The sequence below is a fragment of the Mycetomoellerius zeteki genome, unplaced genomic scaffold, assembly GCF_001594055.1.
Source record: "Mycetomoellerius zeteki isolate Tzet28-1 unplaced genomic scaffold, Tzet1.0 scaffold106, whole genome shotgun sequence".
Taxonomy (NCBI): domain Eukaryota; kingdom Metazoa; phylum Arthropoda; class Insecta; order Hymenoptera; family Formicidae; genus Mycetomoellerius; species Mycetomoellerius zeteki.
Window position 1 is genome coordinate 3,381,152 of NW_017255975.1, and position 24,039 is coordinate 3,405,190.

At 40.7% G+C, this 24,039-nt stretch overlaps 1 protein-coding gene across 7 annotated transcripts in view; it reads left to right on the forward strand.

The window, feature by feature from the left end:
- unc-13 overlaps positions 1-23,320 on the forward strand; it is a 57,886-nt gene extending 34,566 nt beyond the window's left edge. For 2 of the 7 annotated variants that reach the window (XM_018449639.1, XM_018449656.1), the window contains 13 exons: positions 1,875-1,981; positions 12,684-12,825; positions 13,966-14,412; positions 15,226-15,376; positions 16,578-17,312; positions 17,400-17,621; positions 17,707-18,159; positions 18,253-18,384; positions 18,491-18,716; positions 18,997-19,146; positions 20,136-20,240; positions 20,358-20,520; positions 20,614-23,320. In XM_018449639.1, coding sequence (XP_018305141.1) covers positions 1,875-1,981; positions 12,684-12,825; positions 13,966-14,412; positions 15,226-15,376; positions 16,578-17,312; positions 17,400-17,621; positions 17,707-18,159; positions 18,253-18,384; positions 18,491-18,716; positions 18,997-19,146; positions 20,136-20,240; positions 20,358-20,520; positions 20,614-20,911 — 3,331 coding nt within the window. In that variant the 3' untranslated portion in view covers positions 20,912-23,320. Of the gene's footprint in view, positions 1-1,874; positions 1,982-5,679; positions 5,787-12,683; positions 12,826-13,965; positions 14,413-15,225; positions 15,377-16,577; positions 17,313-17,399; positions 17,622-17,706; positions 18,160-18,252; positions 18,385-18,490; positions 18,717-18,996; positions 19,147-20,135; positions 20,241-20,357; positions 20,521-20,613 lie in introns of all 7 variants that reach the window. The other 5 variants (XM_018449664.1, XM_018449681.1, XM_018449648.1 and 2 more) reach the window with 4 other exon arrangements.
- Positions 23,321-24,039: the final 719 nt, after the last annotated feature.

A 24,039-nucleotide genomic window follows, 5' to 3' on the forward strand; every position in this document is an offset into this window, starting at 1 on the left:
AATCTCACAAATTAATATTGTCCAATCAATATAATCGGCACCGACATAAACTACAACATGCATACATTCATGTTATTATTCTAGTTCAAATTCTGAATTATACTGTCTGGGAGATCGCGAAACAAAAATTTTTGAATGTTATTTGAAATTTAACTACAACCCGATAATATTGCTGATTAAATATTAAATATATTTATTTAAATAAATTTTGTTTTGTTCAGGCGAAAATATAACGAGGCCATACGTCGAGCAATTGTTTTCAAATACCAAAACCGACCTATTTGTGGTAAATGATAAATGGATAACGCACGCGGCTTAGATACGTCAGCATCATCACAATAACCGTCTAATCGCATTTGCGCACCTTGCGTCAATCCGTCGCATATCTGCCATAATTAATTAAGCGTCGAGCTATTCGAGATATCTCCGTTACCCGCGCCGCATTTCAATCTTATTACCGAGTATTGGCTTGTTATCACGACTATTATAAATATCGACGACGCGACATAGAGTACGGTTTCGTAAAAGCCAGCTCGGTAGACAGTTGGCTAATAAAAATCAACGTTAATTAATATCGCTTGCATGATCTGCATTTCAAGAGACCCATATAAATCCGATGTATCGACCAATAAATCGGTCAATATTTGTACAATTAGTCATGTAATTAGCATATTATAGAATCTTTTTTAGATATGTAATCTCAAATTACATTCATATAATTCATAATTAACTGTCAAATAGTTGTTTTAGGAGACAATATCATGTTTTCGAACTATTTTTAATCAACTAAACGTAAACATGATGATAAACGTAGCAAATATTATAAACATATTAGTAAACGCGAATTAATCAATACTCATTAATACTAACAGATATTTTTCTTTTTCGGTCGAGCATTAGTAAGCATTAGTAATTTAACTTATCACGATAATTAGCACGAGCGAAATTAGTGCGGAACAGCTGCAGCGATCGTTACGTGCCAGGAAAAGCACTAGGTCTGGTCGCTTCCGCAAGAAATACTGAAACGCAGGATGTCATGCCCGCAACGGCTATATGTATTACTGAAAATTAATTTAATATCCTAGACGCGGATAATAATTAGTTGTCAATTAAAACTGCTTGTACCCAGCGGCAATAGACTTAGAATTAATCCATAATTAAATGAAACGCGTAGACCAATATGGCGATGCAGTGGCGACAGTGATGGGCAAAGAAAATCGTAAGGAAGAATTAACAAAATTAAAATGGAATTTTCACCGTCACAGGCCCGATCTCGTCTTCTCTGAGGGATATAATCACGAACGAGTAATTCATCGTTTTCGTTAGCGAGTTGATCGATGAGCAGTTGTTTTAATTAGAAAACTGTTTTGTTCGGCATGCGTATTAAAAATTTCCACTACCAAAACGCTCGATTACTGTTGTTTTTCTTTTATTCGGAATATCGGAAAAATTTAGCGGGAAACAGAGCCGTCTGAGCAAACTGCAGTTGATCCTACAAAGAGAATTCTCAAGTAATCACGTAGTAATTTGCTACTAATAATAATTCTGTAACGTGTTCTGTTTCACGGAATGCTGACTAAAAAGCGTAAAAGCGAGCATAGTTTTCCGAACTGGAAAAGGATGACTGCATTCATGTGTAGGTTGAAATTTCATTCATGTTATCGAAAATATTTGTTCTTTTCTTTTTGTTCCTATTTCCTACAGACTGATAATATTTCGCGAAATGAGATAATCTTTCCTTGAGAATTCGCGGTAAAAGAACTACTTTAAATAAAGATAATCTCGAAACAATGATATATTTCATAACGAGAGAAACAGACGAGATCGTGGCCGTTGACACAGCTTATGTGAAAGAGAGTCTCGTCGGAGTTTAGGTCAGTCTTCGGGGTCGACGAAAAGGCGCACTTGGGTCACATGATGGCGGTGGAGCAGTCGGTTTTGGACGGTACCAGCAAATGGTCGGCGAAGATCGCTATTACAGGTTTGTGGCCAGCTCGTGCTCGACGATTCCTAAACTGGTCTTGTGCACTCTCCGTATCCCACGCGACGAGCGTGTCATCAGTATGGTGTTCGTCCCGATACATGATACATATATGTGCTGCGTATGCCTATATATTTTTGATCTGTATATACAGTGCGAGCCATCGTTATCTCCATATATTATGCCTATACATAATGCGTGTACGCACAAGATTACTTTGATTACTTCTTCCTTTTATTATTATTATTGTTATTATTATTGCCATTACACTTAGATCTGGTAATGGCATATTAATAACTGGCTCTTGGTGGCTGCCGCGCGTGTGGCTGTATTGTATTGATTGTGCCATGAATGTATCGATATTGAGTAACAAATACCATTTTATGTAATTCCTGTATGTAATCCCGTTCGACGTCCATCGTGCGATAATATGGTTCATTTAAAGGGAACGATCTCACTTTCGAACTACAAATTGCAATCTAAAACTTAATTCTTTATCTGTAATTCTTCCTTTTTCTTTAACTTCTTCATAAGCTGAGTGTATTTTATATCCAACTTCGTTACGAGCATACTCTCACAATGGACGAGCTATTTCCATTCCCTCCTGAGAAACACCTTGACTTACATACCCTCGTAACTATTCCCACCCGACCAATGCAGATTACTGTACGTGTGCGCGTGTCTGCTATGCTGCTGTTTTACGTGTATGTGCTGGCGTTTTTATGATCTTACATTTGTCCGCTGAATGTGATAATACCGCGTGCTGTCCGTTAGTGTATAACACCGTTTAATTGGGCATTACTCGGTATTCGTGTACTTCCTATCAGTGTTTTCCCTTTTTTTTTTGCCCCCAACGGGTACTTCCCTTTGCTCCAATTTCACACCAATCCCAGCTGCCGCCGTGGCAACCAGTCCGCTTCAACGAGATCCATGAAATCGAATTTGCAGACAGTTCTCTCCTCGTTCGCGCGCTCAACGCGCTATTTACAATAGCCTCTTTTCCAGAGAACGAGTGGAGTTCAGTTTCGTATTCCATCGGCGAAATGAAATCTCTCGTAGTCGGCCCGAGCGAATTCCTCTAGAAACAACACCCCAATTACCATCGTTCGGTGAAGTACTTATTTCCGGAGATCCTTGAAACGCATCTCGAACCGCTCGTTATTTTTCGTTAGTGAAAATCACCAGATACACGCTTCTGATTCGAAATCCCATTCGTGTGTCTCTCTGTTTATGCATCGATATGAAGATGTATGAGTTTCCATAGTCTATGTATGTACTTGTACGTAGTACATACTCCCCGTGTGTCGCGTCATGCGATCGCACTGGTCAGGCATCACGCAATGCTCCTCTCCTCCAAGAGAATTCAATCGAAAGTCCATTAAGGTCACGTGGCAACTTGTTGTGGCTGCAAGTATGTGCCGTTGCTATTGTCTAAGGCAAACTCGGCCTATAGCCATCGAGCTTCCATGATCGTGAGTCCCTGACCGATAGGCCAATACCACAGCGACGTTTATCGAAAGCAATCTACAGACCACCTGTAATCTTCGGTATATCCAGGGCATGTTCTCTTTCCAGTTGCGTTTCGCTGCGAGATGAGAGTCAGACGTCACGGACATCGATCATCGCTTCGATCGCACGTGTCAGCTTAACTCCTCGTTCGAACGTGTAGCAGAAATAGGTCTCGCGCGTGTCGAAGATAAGGAAAATGAACTCGTCTCGATAGATGTCGGATTAGCTCGATAGTTTCCGTTTAATGCAATTTATTACAAAAACATTCGTGTTGAAGGACAGATAAATGTTTTTTCGTCTTTCATCTCTCGTACGCTTTATCTCGAGAAATAAATTATTATTATTATGAAATTTATAGACAATAAAGTTTGTCAGACATGCAGGAGGGATCATAAGACAATATGTCACGTAAAATATTTATCTTTGTTTGAAAGTAGTTTTATGAAGTTAAGCCCCTATTGAAGAAACACTTAAGTTAGTCTGCATCGTTTATTCACTTCTCGTAAACAAACCGCAACGACACGCGTAGCGCGTATCGATTTCTCTCCCACGGATTATTTCCATACGAGATGTGCCGCTGGAAAACACGTGCGGAAAAAATACGTGATGTCGAGGAAAAAGCACCCTGTGACCGAAATATTTCACGCGTACAGTCCATATTCTTTGTATTCGCTGTCTTCATTTCGCGTGATGACGCGCCTCCGAGACCATTGTGGTTCCGGTTCAAAAGGAAGATGAAACCTTTCTTCTCCAAATCGTTGTCTTGTCATGTCGGCAGGGATGGTAAAATATAAAGCATATCGTTCTCACAATACTTGGCTCGCTACACTACCGTGTCTCTTGATATATAATATTTAATATTTTTTACCGAGAATAATTCAACAGCGTTGATCGATGGTCGTAATTTAAAATTTCGGTTCATCATTCTTTCTTCCTTTCAGTAAAACATTTACTCTCAAGAAAATTAAGTTATCTCAGGCTTCTCTGAATCATTTATAAAATCCAAGTGCAGATTCCAATTTTTATAATTTAAAAACAATTTTTAACTCGATGTACATGTTAAACTTTCGATCACGAATAACGGGTACCTATAATTCTTGCTCGATGAAGAAAAGGAAAATTAGATTTTCCTGAGTTAATAGACAAGTAAAAACTTAATCAAGTAATTGATCGTTTAAAAAGCTGTTCCTATCGTTGATCGTCTTCGTGAAACGATTACCATAACTGAGAAGATCAATGGAAGATCTCGTGTTGGCGATGGGCCATGCAAGTCGAGCAACAAGTTTTCTTATTTCATGCTGATGGACGTGCCTTTACAGAACGGCTTCCTGCATAAAACAGCGCTAATTCTACAACGTTCGAGATTAACAGGTGGCAATGCGCTTGGCTACAGCAAGACGCGTGATCGATTGGTCTTCTTGTACATATGTACTTCCATGTACTTGGTATGAAACTTCGATGGAACTTCGTACGGCATTCTACCGTACGAAACGCGTCGTGTTCGATACGACTCTCATTCTCTTCGACTTCGAAGCCATTTATTATTTCGCCACACCTAGGCGTCAATCTCATCGTTCCGTTTTTATGCAAATAAAATCAATCGCGTTGCTTCCGGTCGAGTTATAATTCGGGATTCAAGTAGATCCGCCTTTCCGATTGACACCCACTATCCATATTCATCCGTTAAATTCCATATGCTCGACTCGAGCAAAATTGGCAAAGGGCACAAAGAATCCACAGGCACAAAGAATCCACAGGGATAAAACTTTGACTAGCGAACAGAGCTAATCCATCTTGTAATGAGGCGCGGATGTGAAACATATATCTCGCTTTGCTTTCACACGGGACACACATACAAAAGTGCCGCGGTATACACAGGCTAATCCCGGAAAAATACTCTGGCTGCGCGAATGTAATCTTGCTAGCATAGCTGAGCTGCTGAATATACTGCCATCGCTGCTGCTGAATGACGTTGGATGATTTTGGACGATTTTCCGCCTCGCGACGATCCCGCGTCTTTCAGTGACCTCCGTAAGACGTACACTTTCTGGTTGCCTCGAAGCCGCTGTCTCGAGAGGATTCTCTTCCTCGATTCTCTTCCTCTAAAAGAGTGTGGATTGACAATAAGAGAAGGGTACGAGAGGTTGTCGAAAGACTAACCGATGACGACGACATTGTCTTCTTTTCAGCACGACGTTTTCAGTCGACCCGGATACGCACATAGACAGCCTCGAGCAGGCCGAACAGATCGTCCTTGAGGGTACCAGCAAGTGGTCCTGCAAGATCGCCATCACAGGTGACACGATACTGATACCTTTAGAAACCCTTTTAACGAATCTTCATCACAATCTCGATAATGAACCATCAATCAGTTCTGTAACCATGTACACTACACACACGCTTGAAATACATGACTACACGAAAAACTCGTTGAAATTCTCTACGAATGCGCGGCTACAAAGATCACTATTATACTTTTTGTCGTAGTACTATCTTCTCTCAATCACTCCTCTAAATCACGAGAGCAAAGTTTCAAAATCACTGCGATACAGGGGCGCGTCACGACCGCGCAATTTCTGCCGCTTACAGATTCTCTGATGAGTTTGGAACTTTGTCTTGCGTGGAAGCAGACAGGCTACGAATTCATCCGACAATCCGTAATCAAGAGCGGAAATGCTGTGTGCGCGCGCGCGCGCTCCCTTCTCAATAAGCACAGATCTCTTTCTCTCATACACAAATCTCGATTTTTCAATCACCGTATTCCCGCGCGCACCGCTCGCGATTCAAAGCAAAAACACGAAAAGATCTACATCACAGAGCGCCATCGGGTTAATAAGCAACGGCGCGTGATATATGAGGTACACTTTGCGTTGCGCCGCGTATACTTCACAGTCGGATTCTCGCATACCAATTGCACCACCGGGCATGCACATTGTGCGATCGATGCACTTCGTTCGGCACGAAGTCGAACCCCTAGGATCGATCGAGCGATGTACCTGAATCTCCCGACGTTGCTATTCATTCTTGCGTGAAGTTCCGAAATATATTAAAGTTGGATGGTACATTATTGCTATTCCCGTCTTGCATTCCTGTTGTTACAATGAAAACTAAAGTAATTTATAAAGTTTCGCCGGTCGACGGGAAAGCGTTACGACGTCGTCGTTCCGACGAAGGGATGTTAATGTAATCCGGATCCGTGAGCTTTCAGGAATGTCGATGGTTTCAGGGTAACGTGTCGAATCGGTCGGTGAATTATGCCATTTATGTGCGAAAATAACCAAAACCTTCTCAACCACGCAGTCGTTTCTCGTTTATAGCGACGACTTTTATTTTTCACCATTTTTATCGCGATTCTGCCGGCGCTGCTATAACATCGGATGCCAATAAAAATGATAAGCGTGTGGGCCGTATAACTTTACACAAGTATTACAGGCAGCGTATGTCATAGAAAATTACAGTTCGCCGATCGAAATTGCAATCGTAGTATCCACGGCCGCGAACGATGTGGCAGACGGGAGCGGTGCAAGCTGCATACGTATGCGCTTCTCCTCGTGAAGATCGATAGTTCAACGTACAGACAAGCGTAATAGCTACGCTCAGCCTCCGCAGTCCATTCACGTCGCGTATATGACTAGATACATTTCTTATCTTCTCAGAAATTGTATAAGAGAACACAATTGAACGAGCGTATCCCATTAATCAGGAGACTCTGCGGAATTCACGTCGGCATAACGTTACGTAGTTTTGTCGTGAAAATTTCACCAATTTGATTCGCAGCACGTTTCTGTAATATTTTAAGTATGTGAAATATTATGCAGGAAGCAAGAGAAAGAATGCTAACGTATCCCGATCAATGTGGATCCTAGCCAATAGTAAGGAACAGTTGAAATGTGGTCGGGGACGTCGGAGATACGTTGGGAACGCGTCGAAAACGCGAGAAGCTAAGAGAACTCGTCGGAGAAAAATCCATTGGGATTCGATTTGCTTTCTTTCATCGCTCCTAAGGCTACTGCCGATAGTGAAATCCGCAAATGGAAGAGACGACTCGAGGTGCGCCTGCAGCAGCAGCGCTCCCACTGCAGGGATTCGCGCACCCGTGTAAGAAGAATCTTACACGCGGAGAAATTTTCCTGGCAGTCTCGGTCGTCTTAAATAACCGAAGCTCACCGAAACTCCCAAAGGAGGTCTTAACATTTCGCTTGAGCGCGCTCGGAATCGTTTCATATTTCTTATCATAGCTCGTATATATTTAACACTTCAATAATGGAACGATAACAAGCTGTGTGATAACACGCGTTCTACCTTGCATTAATCGAAGCTGAATAAAAAGCCCTAATTATAAGGTGTTGTAGACGAAGAACGCACGATGAATTTTAAATGACGCGAAATTCAATGTAAAAACTACACTTTATGCACTTAACTTAATGTAAGAGACGGAAGAACACTAAGAGGTACTTTATTATTTACGATCAACTGGAAAGATAAAGGAGGTTGAACAGCATTTGCGCTGCAGAACGTGCTCCGACGAGGAAAAGTCGATAAGCAGGGAATACGGCTAGCTGTAACACAAAACTTTTTTGCCTTTCAAAAGCTGCCGATGTATCCAGCCAGCGCTTTCCCAGTCCGCCGCTAACAGCGGAAGTAGCGAGGGAAAAAGCGAGATGGTATGAAAAAGAGAGGGTTACTGTTACCCTGTTAAAAAAAAAGGGAGATAAGTAAATAGGACGCAGTATAAAAAAAAAGAAGAGGAAAGAATAAAATCGGCGGAATGGTCTGTTTTAGACAGCGCGCCTCCTCCGTCCTAAGCTTTTTATTTCCTCCGTCGTGAACGTTTCTTTCCTCGCGTGTTTATATACTCTCGACGCGGAAAACGAGTTCGGATAATCAAAAAAAGGAGCAGAAGAAAATTGAGACAATTTCTGAGCGAAGTTATTTCTGAGAAACTACCGGCCGCAGTTGTCAACCACGTGCCGACTCCGACTGGTTGGTTCGTTGGCTGACCGTTTCTGCTCTGTTTGTGACTTTCATCTTGATAAAGAATTACATCGAGGGAAAAGAAGCAACGCGATATCGACCTACATAACAAAACCTACATATAAATCTTAGTGAAAGGATTCAAGCTGTAATTTTAACTATCGCAAAATAGAGTAACTTTGATCTAAAATCGGAGTAACTTTGGTTCACATTTAAAAAAGTTATCCCATTTTACGGTACTGATGTGAATAACCCAGACAACACACAATGTCTCGAAAATGTCTTTACATTGAATCACAATTTGAAATTAACCGATGAGAATAAATCTAATTAAATAAGAGGAATCCTGTTTTTTTTTTACAGTGCCTTTTACATGTCCCAAAGGACGTCTTTATAATGTCTTTATAACGTCTTTCAGACATGCAGGTTGTCTGGGTAAGAATCGTAATTTTCTTTGTAAAATAATTCGAAACAGAATCGAACTATTTAATATTTCTTTACGTAATGAATCTCGATATTACTTCTTTGATTTTCTTCATATTTAATTTGGTGAATAATCTAATTTTGATCCTGTGCCGTCAGTGGGTTAACCGCTAGTGGATAAAGGAGGAGATTCACGGAAATAAGGGGCCAAACAGAGTGCGAATTGGCGAAAGAGATGGAAGGAAGGTGGTAACAGTCGGCGCATCTTCTTCTGCCCCAGTAATCAAATCTCTTGATTCACTGGGTTCAAATTAAAATGACTACGATCTGACGAGATATCACTGCAGATTGCGCCTCGAGCGTCGAATAGAGACGCAAGAACGATAGTATTATTTCTGTGAAATCCCTTTGTCAGAGAGATAATGAAACGAAGCATAGTATATCTAAAGCTCTAGATATACCAAAGTAGCGCAAAGGTCCTCCATTTTGGAACTACACTAACCATATAATATACCAATAATACTAAGCGCTTATTGAACTATAAGCCATTAAGTCCAAATAGCGGTCGAAATAGCCAAAAGGAAACTTGTCGGCATTTCGGCTCAGATAAAGGGATTGCGCTACTTTGGTATATCTAGAGCTTTAAGTATATCCAGTGCAACACCGCGAATAATCGTCGCAGTGTGTGTATCGCCGCAGTGTGATCAATTAAAAATGAATGCAGCTTACGACTGCAACCCGACGCGTTAAATTAGCGTGCGAGTGTGTTCGATCGCAAGATTGGAGTGCGCGGCCTAACACGTGGAATCAATATGCGCTGATAACGATCAACCTCGTAACGCACACGCAAACAACAAATTATACGTTCGATATCGATGATAATAGCGTTGCATTTACGTTACATCGGTCAATCGTTGCAACGGTCGGTCTGAACGTTGATTTTCAAAATCACACGCGAACGCGATGCGTCAACGAGGCATGCTTCATATTCCGCCTACTTTTGGCATTTAGAACTTAAATTCGCGACACGTTGAGTTCCATTATAACGAATCATGTAGAATGCGATGTGATATAAAACGATGTAATGTAAAACATGCGCAATGCATTCACTTCGACGACACGTATATTGTTTCGTTTAATTTTTTGACGTTCGATAGATCTGCTTTATTCATAATGGATTTAATCGCGATGAAGTTTTCAATTTCAATCGAACGTATCCTCTGCTGAGCATTATGTGCGCTGTACCTCTTTCAATTTTAAATGCCTCGTACATAAGCTCGAATAAAGCACATAAATCAGTGCCTGCTACAAATTTACGAATCTGACTCAATCGTTATCGACGATAATATTCTTGCATCGGATTAATTATCAGATTAATGAAGCTCATTTATATTCAGATGAAGAGTACAGACGTTGTGCGATGTAGAACGCAATCTGCTGCGCAAAATTAACACACGCACATACACACACGTACACATACACACAATACACAGACGTGTACGCGCCGAGACTCTTGACATCTCTCTCACGAAGTGGATTGTGGCGATGACTTGATGATTAATGAGATTAGGTATGAAATCGACATTCATCGAGGGCAGGAAGCATCGACGATCGTCCCCCACTGCAATCGACGATGCGAATCAGAAAGAGTTAGTAGCATGGGCATGTGTGTTTGTCCGTCGATCCAAAACCGAAGCACGTTATCCGATATATGATACCACACACGCACACCCACGCACAAGTGTATACATATGTATTTACACGTTTTTTAAATATTTCATTTGTGTGCCAACGTATATGTTTATATGTATTGTGTACGTATACGTATATATCTCCATATACGTGCGTTATTATATGATATATGTACCTGATCCAAGCCGAGCTTTTGCACGCTTTTACGATGGCTGTCTACAATGGATATCGAGTGTCCAAGTCGGATGGATGTTCGGCCTTTGCATGCATCTTCTCACACACAACGTATATCTATAATTATATGTATAACTATAATGATTGGGCGGAAGGAAGATATTCCAGCTAATATATATATTTTACTTGTTTACTTTATTATAATTTCTTATTCGTTTGTGAACGTATAGCTTTCGTGTTTAAAAATTGAAATTCACCGCAAGTCCTTTTCATCCTCCGGGAATAAAGTCGATTGTTTTAAATCTGAAAAGTTTTGTAAAAAGTACCGACCGATTTAATAATGAAGAACATACAATGGGAAACATCAGCTCTTCTCAATTCCTGGGATATTTCGAGATAAAAGCCCTGTGGAACTCACTATCTGTTTTCAAAGTACCTGTTTTTAATTAAATTCTCACATAAAACTGAGTCATATTTATTCATCCCGTCGACGTGCACGTGCGAATAGATGAATACGTTATGTCCGCAAAAAGATTTTCGTCCAAATAGTCTACTGTCTAATCGCAAGCGCTAAAAGAATCGATTCGACGAAAGATCGAAGCAATTCGTAGATTCGTATATCGTCGTGTTCGCGCAGGAAAAACAAGTTTTTATTTTTTTTTTATAATAGGTTTTCTACAATAAGCTATTACCTAAGTTTTAAGTCCTAAATTTGAAGATATTAACCAATCACAGTCGAATGTGAGAAGAATAATCGATTATGATTGGTTAATTTCTTATATTAATAGTTTAAGACTTAAAACTTAGGTAATGACTTATTGTACACTGAGAAAAAAAAATAGTTTTGGCAACTATAAATTAACAATTCCAAAATTTAAGTACATACAGCTAGTTTTACAAAATTAATAAGAACTAAAGTAGTACTGAATACTATAAAAATATAAAAACTAGTTGCGTGTACTTAAATTTTAGAGTTGTTAATTTATAGTTGCCAAAACTATTTTTTTTCTCTCAGAAACTCTATAAGAGTTAGTAATTAAAATAAATTAACGAAATATGATCTTTACATTGCTTTTCTTACCAGTCATTGTCAAAATAGAATAGCTTGTCTACCAATGATACGATGTGGATTGTACCATAAATAATAAACGCGAAATCTCGGGACGTAAATGCAGGCAGACGTTAAGGCAGGATGTGTATAAAATTCGCATACACCGCCAAATCAGAATCAGGACGGGGTAGTAAAATTTTTATCGTTTCGGGGAGCGCGGTGATGAACATACGGTCTCGGCTCTTAAGACTCGTAACCACACATTTGTGGCCGATCGTCCGGCTACCCCATCAGCTCGAACGATTCTATCGGATGTTACGACGGACCCGTAGGGTAGATTGTAATCCCGGCTGATTTATCGATAAAGCGGTGCTATTTAAGCCTTTTCCGTATGGACTTCCTCGAATTCTGCACAGAGTCGCGAATTCGAGATCCGCGCTTTTATTGCCCGCTTACTTTATTCGTGATTGCACATTGAAGAAATTTTTATTCATCGTATGCAAGAATTGTTCGATGTATGCCATTTCGTTGCGAGGCATTCATGCGATTAAAAGTGGAATATGGTCTTCTCACGAAGTGGAATCACGCGATTTTTTTTTTCACCGACATGGTGCGAACATATGTTTCGACGGATATCCAGTTCTGTTAGCTTTATTGGATTAGCCCTCGCATTCGCGTTCTTGGATACTGGCCAGCTGGCAAACTCCGGTAATGTTTTCATTCGATGGTATTGTCCCGTAATCAAATTATGTACACCGCAAGATTAGGAATTTACGCTCTCGTGAATTAAATCTTTCGCGCTCAGTCCGTCCCGTCGCGAGATCTAGGCATTTCAGCCTGATGAACAATTTTTTAATTCTATTCTTCTCCCGTCTCTAGTGATCAGCGCTCAGGGATTAATCGCCAAAGATAAGAGCGGCACATCCGATCCCTACGTGACGGTCCAAGTTGGTAAAGTAAAGAAACGCACGAGGACCATGCCCCGAGAATTGAATCCAGTATGGCACGAAAAGTTCTATTTGTAAGTAATTTTGACAAGTTTCTCTGCTACGTCAGCGGAATACGTAATTCTCTCCGATTTCAATTTTGACTATGAATTCTCCGTCGTTTTCACAAGCGATGACGTCAATTGTTGCGTTTACTCACACATGTTTATACGTCACATGTTTATTTATCCACATGCATGGAAAAAATGTAAAGTAATATGCGCTGCAATTTTAGTAAATTGAATCCATATAGGAACATGCGTCTATTTTCGTAAAATTTATTTTTCTGTAGAGATGGAAATCATTACTTTTCTATATAAATGGAAATCGTTACTTTCTACCCAACCAGAACAACGAATCATGATAAAGTCAAAATGACATAAAAATGAATTGGAAATGATTGAAAAATGATTTTTAATTTTGGAGTCATTTGACGTCATTTTGATATCCTAATGACTTGTTGTTCTGCTTGGATACAATTTGGCAAAGACGCTGCAGTTTTTTTATGATAGTAACGATTACTAATTAAAAGCTCAGATTGACAAAAAGTCATTTTTTTTAAATAAACCAAATTGTTATTACTGGAAGTAATGACAATAAATTAAGTTAAAAGTAACGGCATTGCTTCCATCCCTACTTTTCTGCTAAGTGAGCGATCATTGTATAACCACACTATAAGATACTTTTGCATTTCGTAAAATAAGTCTATAAATTACCATATATTTCAATAGAATTTACTTTTTCAATGGATATTTTTTGTCTTAGCGCTGGTAAAATTTACTTTACTGCACGGTAAAAAATACAAGTGTATAAAATATTGAGAGTTGTTCGTGCTTAGAGTCTTGAGTATGATTTACTTTCTGTAGAAAGAATAATCATTTAAATGGATTTATTATGATTGTAATGTACTTTTTATCTTACATCTTCGGTATTTTTACTTTCAGGCAAGTTTTTCATAATTTTGCAAAAATAGCAAGAATATTTTTACTAGTCTTATAAGATAAAATCATTTTTCTCCATGAATTGTTGAAGTACATTTAATTTTAATATTACGTATATTTTTATCGACAAATTATCGATCGTTTAAAAGCGATAAAAGAAATTAAATTTAGTTTCAAGACGAATGCGATTTAAGCATTACGGACGTCGTAAAAACCACAAATTCTTGTTCGCAGCGAATGCCACAATTCATCCGATCGAATCAAAGTTCGAGTGTGGGACGAGGACAACGACCTGAAGTCGAAGCTGAGGCAAAAACTGACGAGGGAGAGCGATGACTTTCTTGGGCAGACCATCATCGAGGTCCGAACTCTCAGCGGCGAGATGGACGTCTGGTACAACCTGGAGAAGAGGACGGACAAGAGCGCAGTGTCGGGCGCTATTCGGCTGCATATCAGTGTCGAGATCAAGGGCGAGGAGAAGGTGGCACCTTACCACGTGCAGTACACCTGTCTGCACGAAAATCTCTTCCACAGCCTGTGCGAGGAGAACGGCGGCATGGTGAGCTTGCCTCAGACGAAGGGCGAGGACGCCTGGAAGGTCTATTTCGATCCTCCTGGCGAAGAGCTCGTCGACGAATTCGCCATGCGTTACGGCATCGAAAGCATCTACCAGGCGATGACGTGAGTGTCGAAGCCATGCATTCGTAATTAATCATTAATCCAAGTTGTTATCAAAAAGCTACTGATTTTATTTACATTACAGAACAATTTATTCTCGTTATTAAATCAAATAGAAATTAACCTTTTGTAGGGCGTGCCCGTTTGAATACATCTCTTTTTATTTTTTAAATTACTAGCTCGATTTTTATGAAATGGAATAATTTTTGATAATTCTTTATTCGATTCTCCGAAATCAAAAACAAAAAATTCAAATGATGAATCCAATATAATAGATAAAATTTTTTTAAATTTGGTTATCGTAAAACTTAGCTTTTTAGAGAATTTTTGATTGCAAACATTAAGTTTGTAGTTTTGGTTTATTTGTAACTCATCAGTGCTACACAAACAGTTAGTACTGATTTTTAAACTAACTTTCAAACTCTGATTATGAGCCCTTAGATCCTCCTTCAATGGAGGTTACTACCCTTTTGAATTCCGACATTTCTATAGGCTACATTCAAACTCAGCGATATCAGGAACTCTTAAAACCGAATTTCACCATAATCAGATTATTTTTTTAAATTTAAATTTTAAATTTTAAAATTCTCAGGATAGAATCGCATTCAGCTACGCCGAAAACTCTTAGAAGATAAAACCTCTTTTAAAATTTTTTGCTAGAAAGTTCCCGTTCTCAAAGGGTTGAATAAAAATTCACTCAATAAAAATCATGTATAACGTATTTGAGATTAAATTAAGACGCGATAACTCTGAGACAATAGAAAGAATCAAGACAAATGGTTTTTCGATACGATTTCGTGATTTCGTATTTTCCAGGCACTTCCACTGCCTCTCAACCAAGTACCTGTGTCCAGGCGTGCCGGCCGTTATGTCGACTCTCCTGGCGAACATAAACGCGTACTACGCCCACACGACCGCCAGTCCGGCCGTGTCGGCCAGTGATAGATTCGCCGCCAGTAACTTCGGGGTAAGTGCCGGATGTTGAAGATTGCGCCGTGGTATCTCCACCTCAAGCGTAGAAGTGTGAGGGATGGCGAATGCTGGAACCCCGGCGGCGAGAGAAGCGAGAGAAATACTCGTGCAATTTCCTGTCAGCTAGCGCTATACGTTATCCCGAGCTACTTCTCATATCCTTGACGGTTGCGCGTTGACTTGCACAAGGACGCACTTTTCGACCCGACCCTCTATCAATTCCGTTCTCACCAGGTCACCAGGAATAAAGGGATCAGCCGACGCGAATATATATAACGTTGATTAAATAATTACTTTGCAAACTTTTGAGAGAGATTAAGCCAATTCTCTGTCTTTGAATAAAGCTTGAATCTTGGCGAATCGGTCATTTAGCGGATTAAAACGGATTTCTTCCAAGAATCAGTAACTTAACTTTTCGTCGTGTTGATTGCAAAGGACTGTAAAGTCTAACAATAAAACGAGAAATACTTGCATCTAACTCAAAAATATCTTAAGTCACGAATTCATGCCTGCGTTAAAGAATGATAAGGTCTCACTGTATTTATGATTGCATTTTTTATTATCCCCTTAACATATAATACTTTTTGAAAGAAAGAGAAAAGTTAGTAAAAAGAGACCCTATGCACGCTACTTAATTAAGATTTTAATTAAGATTCTCTTCGATCATGTTCTTTTTTAATCATCTGTAGTTTAACCGACAAGGCCGAGCGAATGGATTTTCCTGCTGTGCGGAAAATATGGAAATTCTTTTCGCATACCTCCACGCAAATCGACGTTCTTGCCAGTTCCCATAAAACAGTGAACGATATGTGAACCGAAATTTTGCTCGAAATTTAAATTCGTAAATCTTTTAATTCCGGAAGAGAACTGATGTATATATGAGAAAGTATGTTTCTTACATTCTTGAATTATGCATGATGCTCCTCTTTGAAAATATTACGCTAAACTTTCTGAGTAAAAAGAAATAAGGTACGGCTAAAAATCTTCAGAAGCCAAAAGAGAAAAAATTCGATGAAAAAGTTTTTTAGTGAAATATACAGTTGTTACGTCGATAAAAAAAATTCTTGTAATAAAAAAAATCGACGTATATTTATCGACGGCTTCAAAAAGGAAACCTTAGATAGGAAAAGAAACCATAGCTATTATTACTGCATATTATTGATAAAAGAAGCTAAAATAAATTATTCTCATTGTAGAAAGAAAAATTTGTCAAGCTACTCGATCAGCTGCACAACTCCCTCAGGATCGACCTGTCAATGTACAGGAACAATTTTCCGGCTTCGAGTCAAGAGAAATTGATGGATCTGAAGAGCACCGTGGACCTGTTGACAAGCATTACGTTCTTCCGCATGAAAGTTCAGGAACTGTCAAGCCCGCCACGGGCCAGTACTGTCGTGAAGGATTGCGTGAAGGCATGCCTGCGATCGACCTATCAGTTCCTGTTCGAGAACTGTTTCGAGATGTACAATCGAGAGTTCCAGGTGGATCCGATCGAAGCCGCGCGAGACATGGACGATCATGGGCCGCGACTGGATTCGCTCAAATTCTGGCACAAGCTGATCTCCCTGATAGTCATGGTGAACGACGAGGACAAGAACAGCTATGCGCCCGTGTTAAATCAATTCCCTCAGGAGCTCAACATCGGTCAACTGTCGTGTGCCACGACGTGGTCCTTGTTCGCGGTGGACATGAAGTACGCTCTGGAGGAGCACGAGCAGCATAGACTGTGCAAATCCTCGGACTATATGAATTTGCACTTCACAGTTAAGTGGCTGCACTCCACCTACGTCAAGGACGTGCCGCCATATAAGGGCGCCGTGCCAGAATATCCGGCCTGGTTCGAACCCTTCGTCATGCAATGGCTCAATGAGAACGATGACGTCTCATTAGAATATCTCCACGGTGCCTTTAGTAGAGATAAAAAGGACGGCGTAAGTAATATACCACTATTTTATTTACGAATCTTGATACAGTAATATAGCAGGGTTCTTTAATGGTTCTTCAATCTTTTTTTACAGTTCCAAAAGAGCAGCGAGCATGTGCTCTTCAGCGTCTCTGTTGTCGATATTTTCACACAATTGACGCAGTGCTTCGATGTAGTATCGAGGCTGGAATGTTCAGATCCGGAGATCTGGAAGAGATACATGAAGAGATTCGCTAAGACCATCGTTAAAGTCCTGCTGGCTTATGCAGATATAGTGAAGAAGGAATTTCCTAGCCATTTGAAGGAAGAACGAATTGTACGTGCTCGAAATCAAGCGACAATTTGCGAACATTCGAGCTAAGTTATTGATAGACTTTACTACAAATTATCTTATTCCGCAGGCGTGTATTCTGATGAACAACATCCAACAACTTCGGGTTCAATTAGAAAAAATGTTCGAATCGATGGGCGGTGACAAGCTAGAGGAGGACGCGGCGAACATATTAAAGGAGTTGCAACAACAGTTGAATGGAGCTTTAGACGATTTGGCTATACAATTCGCGAACAGTTTAGAACCGCGAATAACCGTTTCCGTTAAGGAATTAGGAGACCTTCTGTTGGCTATCAAAGGCGGAGGACAGGTAACCCTATCGCAACCGGCGCAAAGAAACAACGTCACCGTAGAGGCCGACGATGTTCTGAGGCCGCTCATGGTTCTACTCGACGGTAGCCTATCTTTGTATGCTGAATCGTGCGAAAAGACGGTATTGAAGAGACTATTGAAAGAACTGTGGAAGATAGTCATGAGAATTTTAGAAAAGACTGTTGTTTTACCACCTATGACGGATAAGAACGTACGTATATTATAATTAAATCTTTTTGAAAAAAAAAATTGATAAAATTTTATTAAGTGGCATGTGTTATGATTTATGATTCTTGTTTCTTAGATGATGTTCAAGAATCTAACGGATAACGCTAAGAATCTCGCTGCGAACGCCAAAATAGAAGATATGTCGAAGCTGTTTAAGAATCATATGGCTGGGAAACCTGATGTTAAAAATGCTCTCAGTGGAGTTATGGTAATAGAAATACATTATTCAAGTCGTAAAAAATTATTTGAATAAATTAAATTACCTGCATTTCGGAAGGAAATTCGCTCAGTGTTAAGCATTCTTATTCATTCAGGATATCTCCAAGGAAGTGGAGAAGAATCTTTCACCGAAGCAGTGCGCGGTTCTCGAAGTTGCTCTGGACACGATCAAACAGTACTTCCATGCCGGCGGTAACGGCTTGAAGAAGACGTTCCTGGAGAAATCGCCGGAACTGCAGAGCCTCCGTTACGCTTTGAGCTTATACACGCAGACAACGGATACCCTCATCAAGACCTTTGTCACTTCGCAAGTCAATCAAGGTACGTCGCTTTTAGTTTGTCATATTAAAAATTTATAAATTGTAAAAATAATAATAATTATTTTTATATGCGTTTCTTGCTAAACAAAACTCGTGATAAAAGCGAAACTACACTTGAATTACTTAATCAGGAATACACATGAATTAATTAGATACAAGCGATATATTCTAATGACACACATTACACGTTCCGTCGTGCAACTATCGCGCGAGGAGTCGGTATATATCGGCGTGTGCGTGTTTACACTCACATTACGACGTAATGAAAATTGTCGGGACAGTGCCGCTGAACGATGCGTCAACGCTACGTCAGCGTCAGCGTTCGATGAGCAGCGAGAGAGGTGACGAAGGGGAAGGAGCCGAGGGTATGGAAAGCCTCGAGGAACCCCTTCGCCAGAGCAAGCCCTCTCTTCGTCGAGAGAGCCGACAAGGTACCACCAGAGCAGACCTTAGAAGGTCGCTGGGAGTGTCGGAGAGTTTTTTAGGCCGTAGTGAGTTAATCGTTTCGTCGAGACGTCTTTCGATGCAATTTGTCTTCTTCTTCACTTTTCCACAATATATTCTTTTAGCAATTTTAAAATAATTTAAAATAATGCCGTTTAATAAATACAAATAAATGGTCAATAAGATGTCTTTTAAATCTTTATGTTCTTGTCAATTCTTTACACTCTTAAAGAAGAAGAATGCTCTATAAAAACGTCTCGACAACAATAGCTGTGTTAGGAAGCTGTGCTGTTATCACTGCCGCTGCTGCTATAACTGCCGCCACTCTTGCTGCTACTACTGAGAACTTTATCGACCAGCAAAATGCCTCTTTCGGCCTCATATTCTTTTCAATATAATGCTTCTGACACGTACACATATCAAGAAAACTTTATTACTTAATCATTAAATCACCATACATGATTTCAAGCGCGTGATACACTCACATCTAGCGCCACGTTGTTCCTTCGAATATTTGAAGGAACAAACACATAAAGAAAGGAATCACGGATTGATTGATCTATCGATCGATCGTCTGCACCATGGACACTTGTATCATACGCACTGAATTTTCGGGGAGTGTTGCTAAGATTCTCCGAATAGATACAAAAGAAAATGATTAATTTTTTACAATGTAAAACCAATAAAAACAGAAAATTTATAATTCTCGGCACACACCAATATGTGATTAAATCGTGAAAACTTCACGGAGGCTGACTTCGTCTTCTCTGATAATTACGCTGACAAGTACCTGACCTGCCTATTATCAGAGCATGTAATCTGCTCTAGAAATAGAAATAAAAAATATAGACTCTCTTAGCCTTAGTTTCAGATCGTAGTCTCAGATAGAATCAGACGAAGTCCGCGTAGTCTAGATGCTATTCTAGCTTCACGATCTTCGTACTCGAGCGTAAATTTTAACTGTAAACTTTTCAAGTTCCAGATACCGCCGGTTCGGACGAGGGTTCGGTAGGTGAAGTGAGCATTCAGGTGGATCTCTTTACACATCCGGGAACGGGAGAGCAGAAAGTCACCGTCAAAGGTACGATTACACTCTCATAAACTTTGTAAAACTAATTGTATAACTTTGATAGTGGATGATGCTAATTGATAATTTATTCGTCGATAATTAAATTTAAAAAATCTTCCATTTCTTTAGTTGTGGCCGCGAACGATCTGAAATGGCAATTGGCGTCAGGCATGTTCAGGCCATATGTTGAAGTGAATCTAATCGGACCGCATCTTACTGGCAAGAAGAGGAAACAATCGACGAAATCGAAGAGCAATAACTGGTCGCCGCAATTCAACGAGAGCTTTGACTTGTAAGTTTCGACGTAAAATTTAATTTATATCAATAATTACTAATTTACGTAGACACAAAGTTTCTCTAACTTTTGCCTTATCTTTGTTCTTAGCATGATTGGTAACGAGCAACAACAGCTAGACTTCTACGAATTGCATATCTGCGTGAAGGATTATTGCTTCGCGAGGGAGGATAGGCTCGTCGGAGTCGCGGTGATGCAGCTTAAGGACATCGTCGAGGAGGGCTCGTGCGCGTGTTGGCTGTCGCTCGGCAAGCGTATCCAGATGGACGAGACCGGCTGGACGATCCTGCGTATTCTCTCGCAGCGCAACAACGACGAGATCGCCAAGGAGTTCGTGAAGCTGAAGAGCGACATCAGACAGGAGACACTGCTACCGAATCCCACTTGAGGAGATACGACGTTGCATTAATAAGCCGATAGCGACTCGAGTACTTCGAGCTTGGAAAGAGCCCGAAGAGGAGAAGAAAAAAAAGAGCAGAAAGAAAAGGAGGAAGAGAAGCAGGAGGCCGTCCAAAAGGGGTTAGCATTTGATGCCTTCGGTGCCACAAGCGAACGAAACTTTTCACGATTCCGCGCGAGAGAGTAATTCGCGCGATTCATCCGGCGAAAACGATCGCCTCGAACCCTTCCGCCCTTCTTCGCTGAGAGGCACACGATCTAAGGAGGGACAATCCTAGCAACGGGATTTGATTTACCGCGAAGCTTCTTCTCTCCATCTTTCCTCGCGCTGTGGAGTTCAGTCGAGCGTAATTCCTCTCCCTTTTTTACGAGACTCATACACACACATATACACACACAAAGCTTCAACCCCGTCCCTGGACAGCGACGACGCACCGGGAACTATCATCTTCCACAGATCTCGAGATAGGACGACGAGCTAGGTCAACCCCGCGTGACTTGGCGTTCGTCCTGCGTACTATTACAATAATGAAAAAAGGGTGATTCCTCCCTCTTGCATTTATAGAGAGCCAAAATAATCGGAGGAAGCGGAGCTCGACAACGACGCTCCAGTACTACATAAGACACATCGGACTCTTCTTCGTGGGTGTGTCGTAGGCGTGACGCAAAGGGAGACGAAGATACGAAGGAGAGAGTGTTCGCTAGGACAAAGACGCGAAACGTGAAAACAGTGCTGCCAGTATGCAATATATTTGGTAATATTCGTAACGTAAGATAGGACGAGAGATCAACACCGCGAAGAACTCAAGTACGGTGCTTCGCGCAGAAGGCGACAGAGACTCTCTCGATCGGACGCGCCGCCGTTCGCCGAAAGACTGACTTCGAAATGGAAGAGGACGATAAGCGAGTCCACGTGTGATGAATCCTTGATCGCGACGCGGCCGCACATGCTACAGACACAGGGCGAAATCGATGCGTACATGGAACCGTAAACTTTACGTGCCACGCATACATACACATTCACACATTACGTTTACACGCGCGCGATACGACCGCGTCGTTTCTAGGCCGTTTGTTCGGGAGGACGAGTTTACTGTAGATACGTGAAAACATTGTTGAGACGAAGAAGTTTTTTCTAAATATACAGTTTAAATGTAGCATTGCGTACGACCAAATAGGCACGCCCTGTGACGTCACGCAGCGGCGTGCCGTTAGTAATAAAAACAGAAAAAAGTTAGTAAGGCATTGTAATTGTAAATTACGTTCTTATTCGTAAGATTATACCAGAAATGATCATAAGAGTCTGACTGTTGCTGATGCTGTTGCGAATGATGCCGAGATCCGCCCGAAAGCTTCGATAGTTACGCGAAAGCGTAACTATTCCAGACCTTTGCGAGCGAAAGATGTACACGCGTTGATCCTGCGCCTCCGGAAGTCGCATGTTAACGTAACAGAGGCAGGCCCGACACGCTGCAAACGCGAATCCTCGTTCTATGAACTGGCGAGCGAGCGAGACTACAAAATTGAACTTTACACTCCTGTAATTGGTGCTGTCGGTACCACTCGAATACTCGGATACTTTGAGTATTATTTAAGTGTGACCGGTTACTTTGAGATATTACCAAAATTACGGGTTGGATAATATTGAAGCTATCCGAGTAATATCCGTGAACTTTGATAGCACTATCTGTAATCTTGTAGCACACGCAAGTGATTATACCGTAGCTTTTGATTCTTCTTTAGCTATCGCTGTTTTTTACGGCAACCGCCTATTTCCGAATACTACACGAGGCGCACTGGACTATTATTATTAGTACAACTATTGCTACCGTCTAGTTTCAGCATGTCTTGTTCATCTTTCCTCGTGTGCACAGCGGACGTTCGCCCGTCCGTAGAAACATCTACCGCGTTCTCGCTGATCTCTCTTATCGGGAACTCGTATCGGGCCAGCGGCGAAAGTGGATGGAAAACGATCGGGACTCTCTTCGCCACATCTACTACGATCGCATGAAGCTTCGGTCGGATCCTTCCGTGAGAGAAACTCGAAGGCACGTGACCTCGTATCCGATGAATCCAGTTATCGTCCAGCCCAGGGCTGCAGAGTCGGGCGGGGCAGGTACAACACAACTCCGGAGATTATATTCGCTATTATATTCAAAAGTTTCTACTACGTAGTACGTCTAGATTATACTTACGTATTGTGTATAGTGTCTAAAACTGCTGATGTAGCTGCGAACGCGGGATTTTCGATCGGCAGATAGAGAAAGAGAGACGAGAGTCATCTAAAAAGTGAATGATTATTTCAGCTGCAGGTGCTTACCAAATTTGGGTACATTAAAGCATCAGATTATAAATGGAAGAGTTCTACGTAACAATATTCGAATCCATTTCTTTAAAAACCACGAAAAGTGATATTAAAAAAATTAATTAACATTAATAAATCGGAAATTAATAATTTGTATTCGTTAAATTTAAATTGTTTAATCTGTTTAAATATTTTTAAAAAGAAAAATGGGACAGATTATTAGTACACGATTTTTATATCTTCCGCCAATGATATAAGATATCTGAAATCATACTAGATTTTTTAACTTCAATTTGGAGATCAATTTATGAAGCACCTGCATCTGTATCTGTCGTTGATGATTTCGGAAAAATTCAAGCTGAAGGAAAGAAAAACACGGGTCCGCGATCTCGCCACCATCTTCATTTGTAAAAGTGTAAAAGTGTCTATTTTCTCCGCTGCCTAACACTAAGTACATTACTTAATACGAAAGGGCTGGCGAATTCGGCACTCAGATCGGCCTCGTCGACGGGGATATCCAGACGATTACCTCGACACTCGTTCCTCCCGGTCGCAGATCCACCGCAATCACCGCGACCGTCGACGGGGTCGGCCGTCAATTTTTCCTCCTACTCTCCGCTTCGATTAATATCTTGTAAGCTTAATGAAAATATCTCGTGTATTCTGTGATAATTACCCTTTAAAGAGAACACTGACACGCTACACTTTACACGCACAAGAAACATATACAAATACACGTACGAGGGGAGACCTGCAGACGGAATCCGCGTATGCGGAAGATAGAAATTGTACAGAAATTGGAAACACAGATA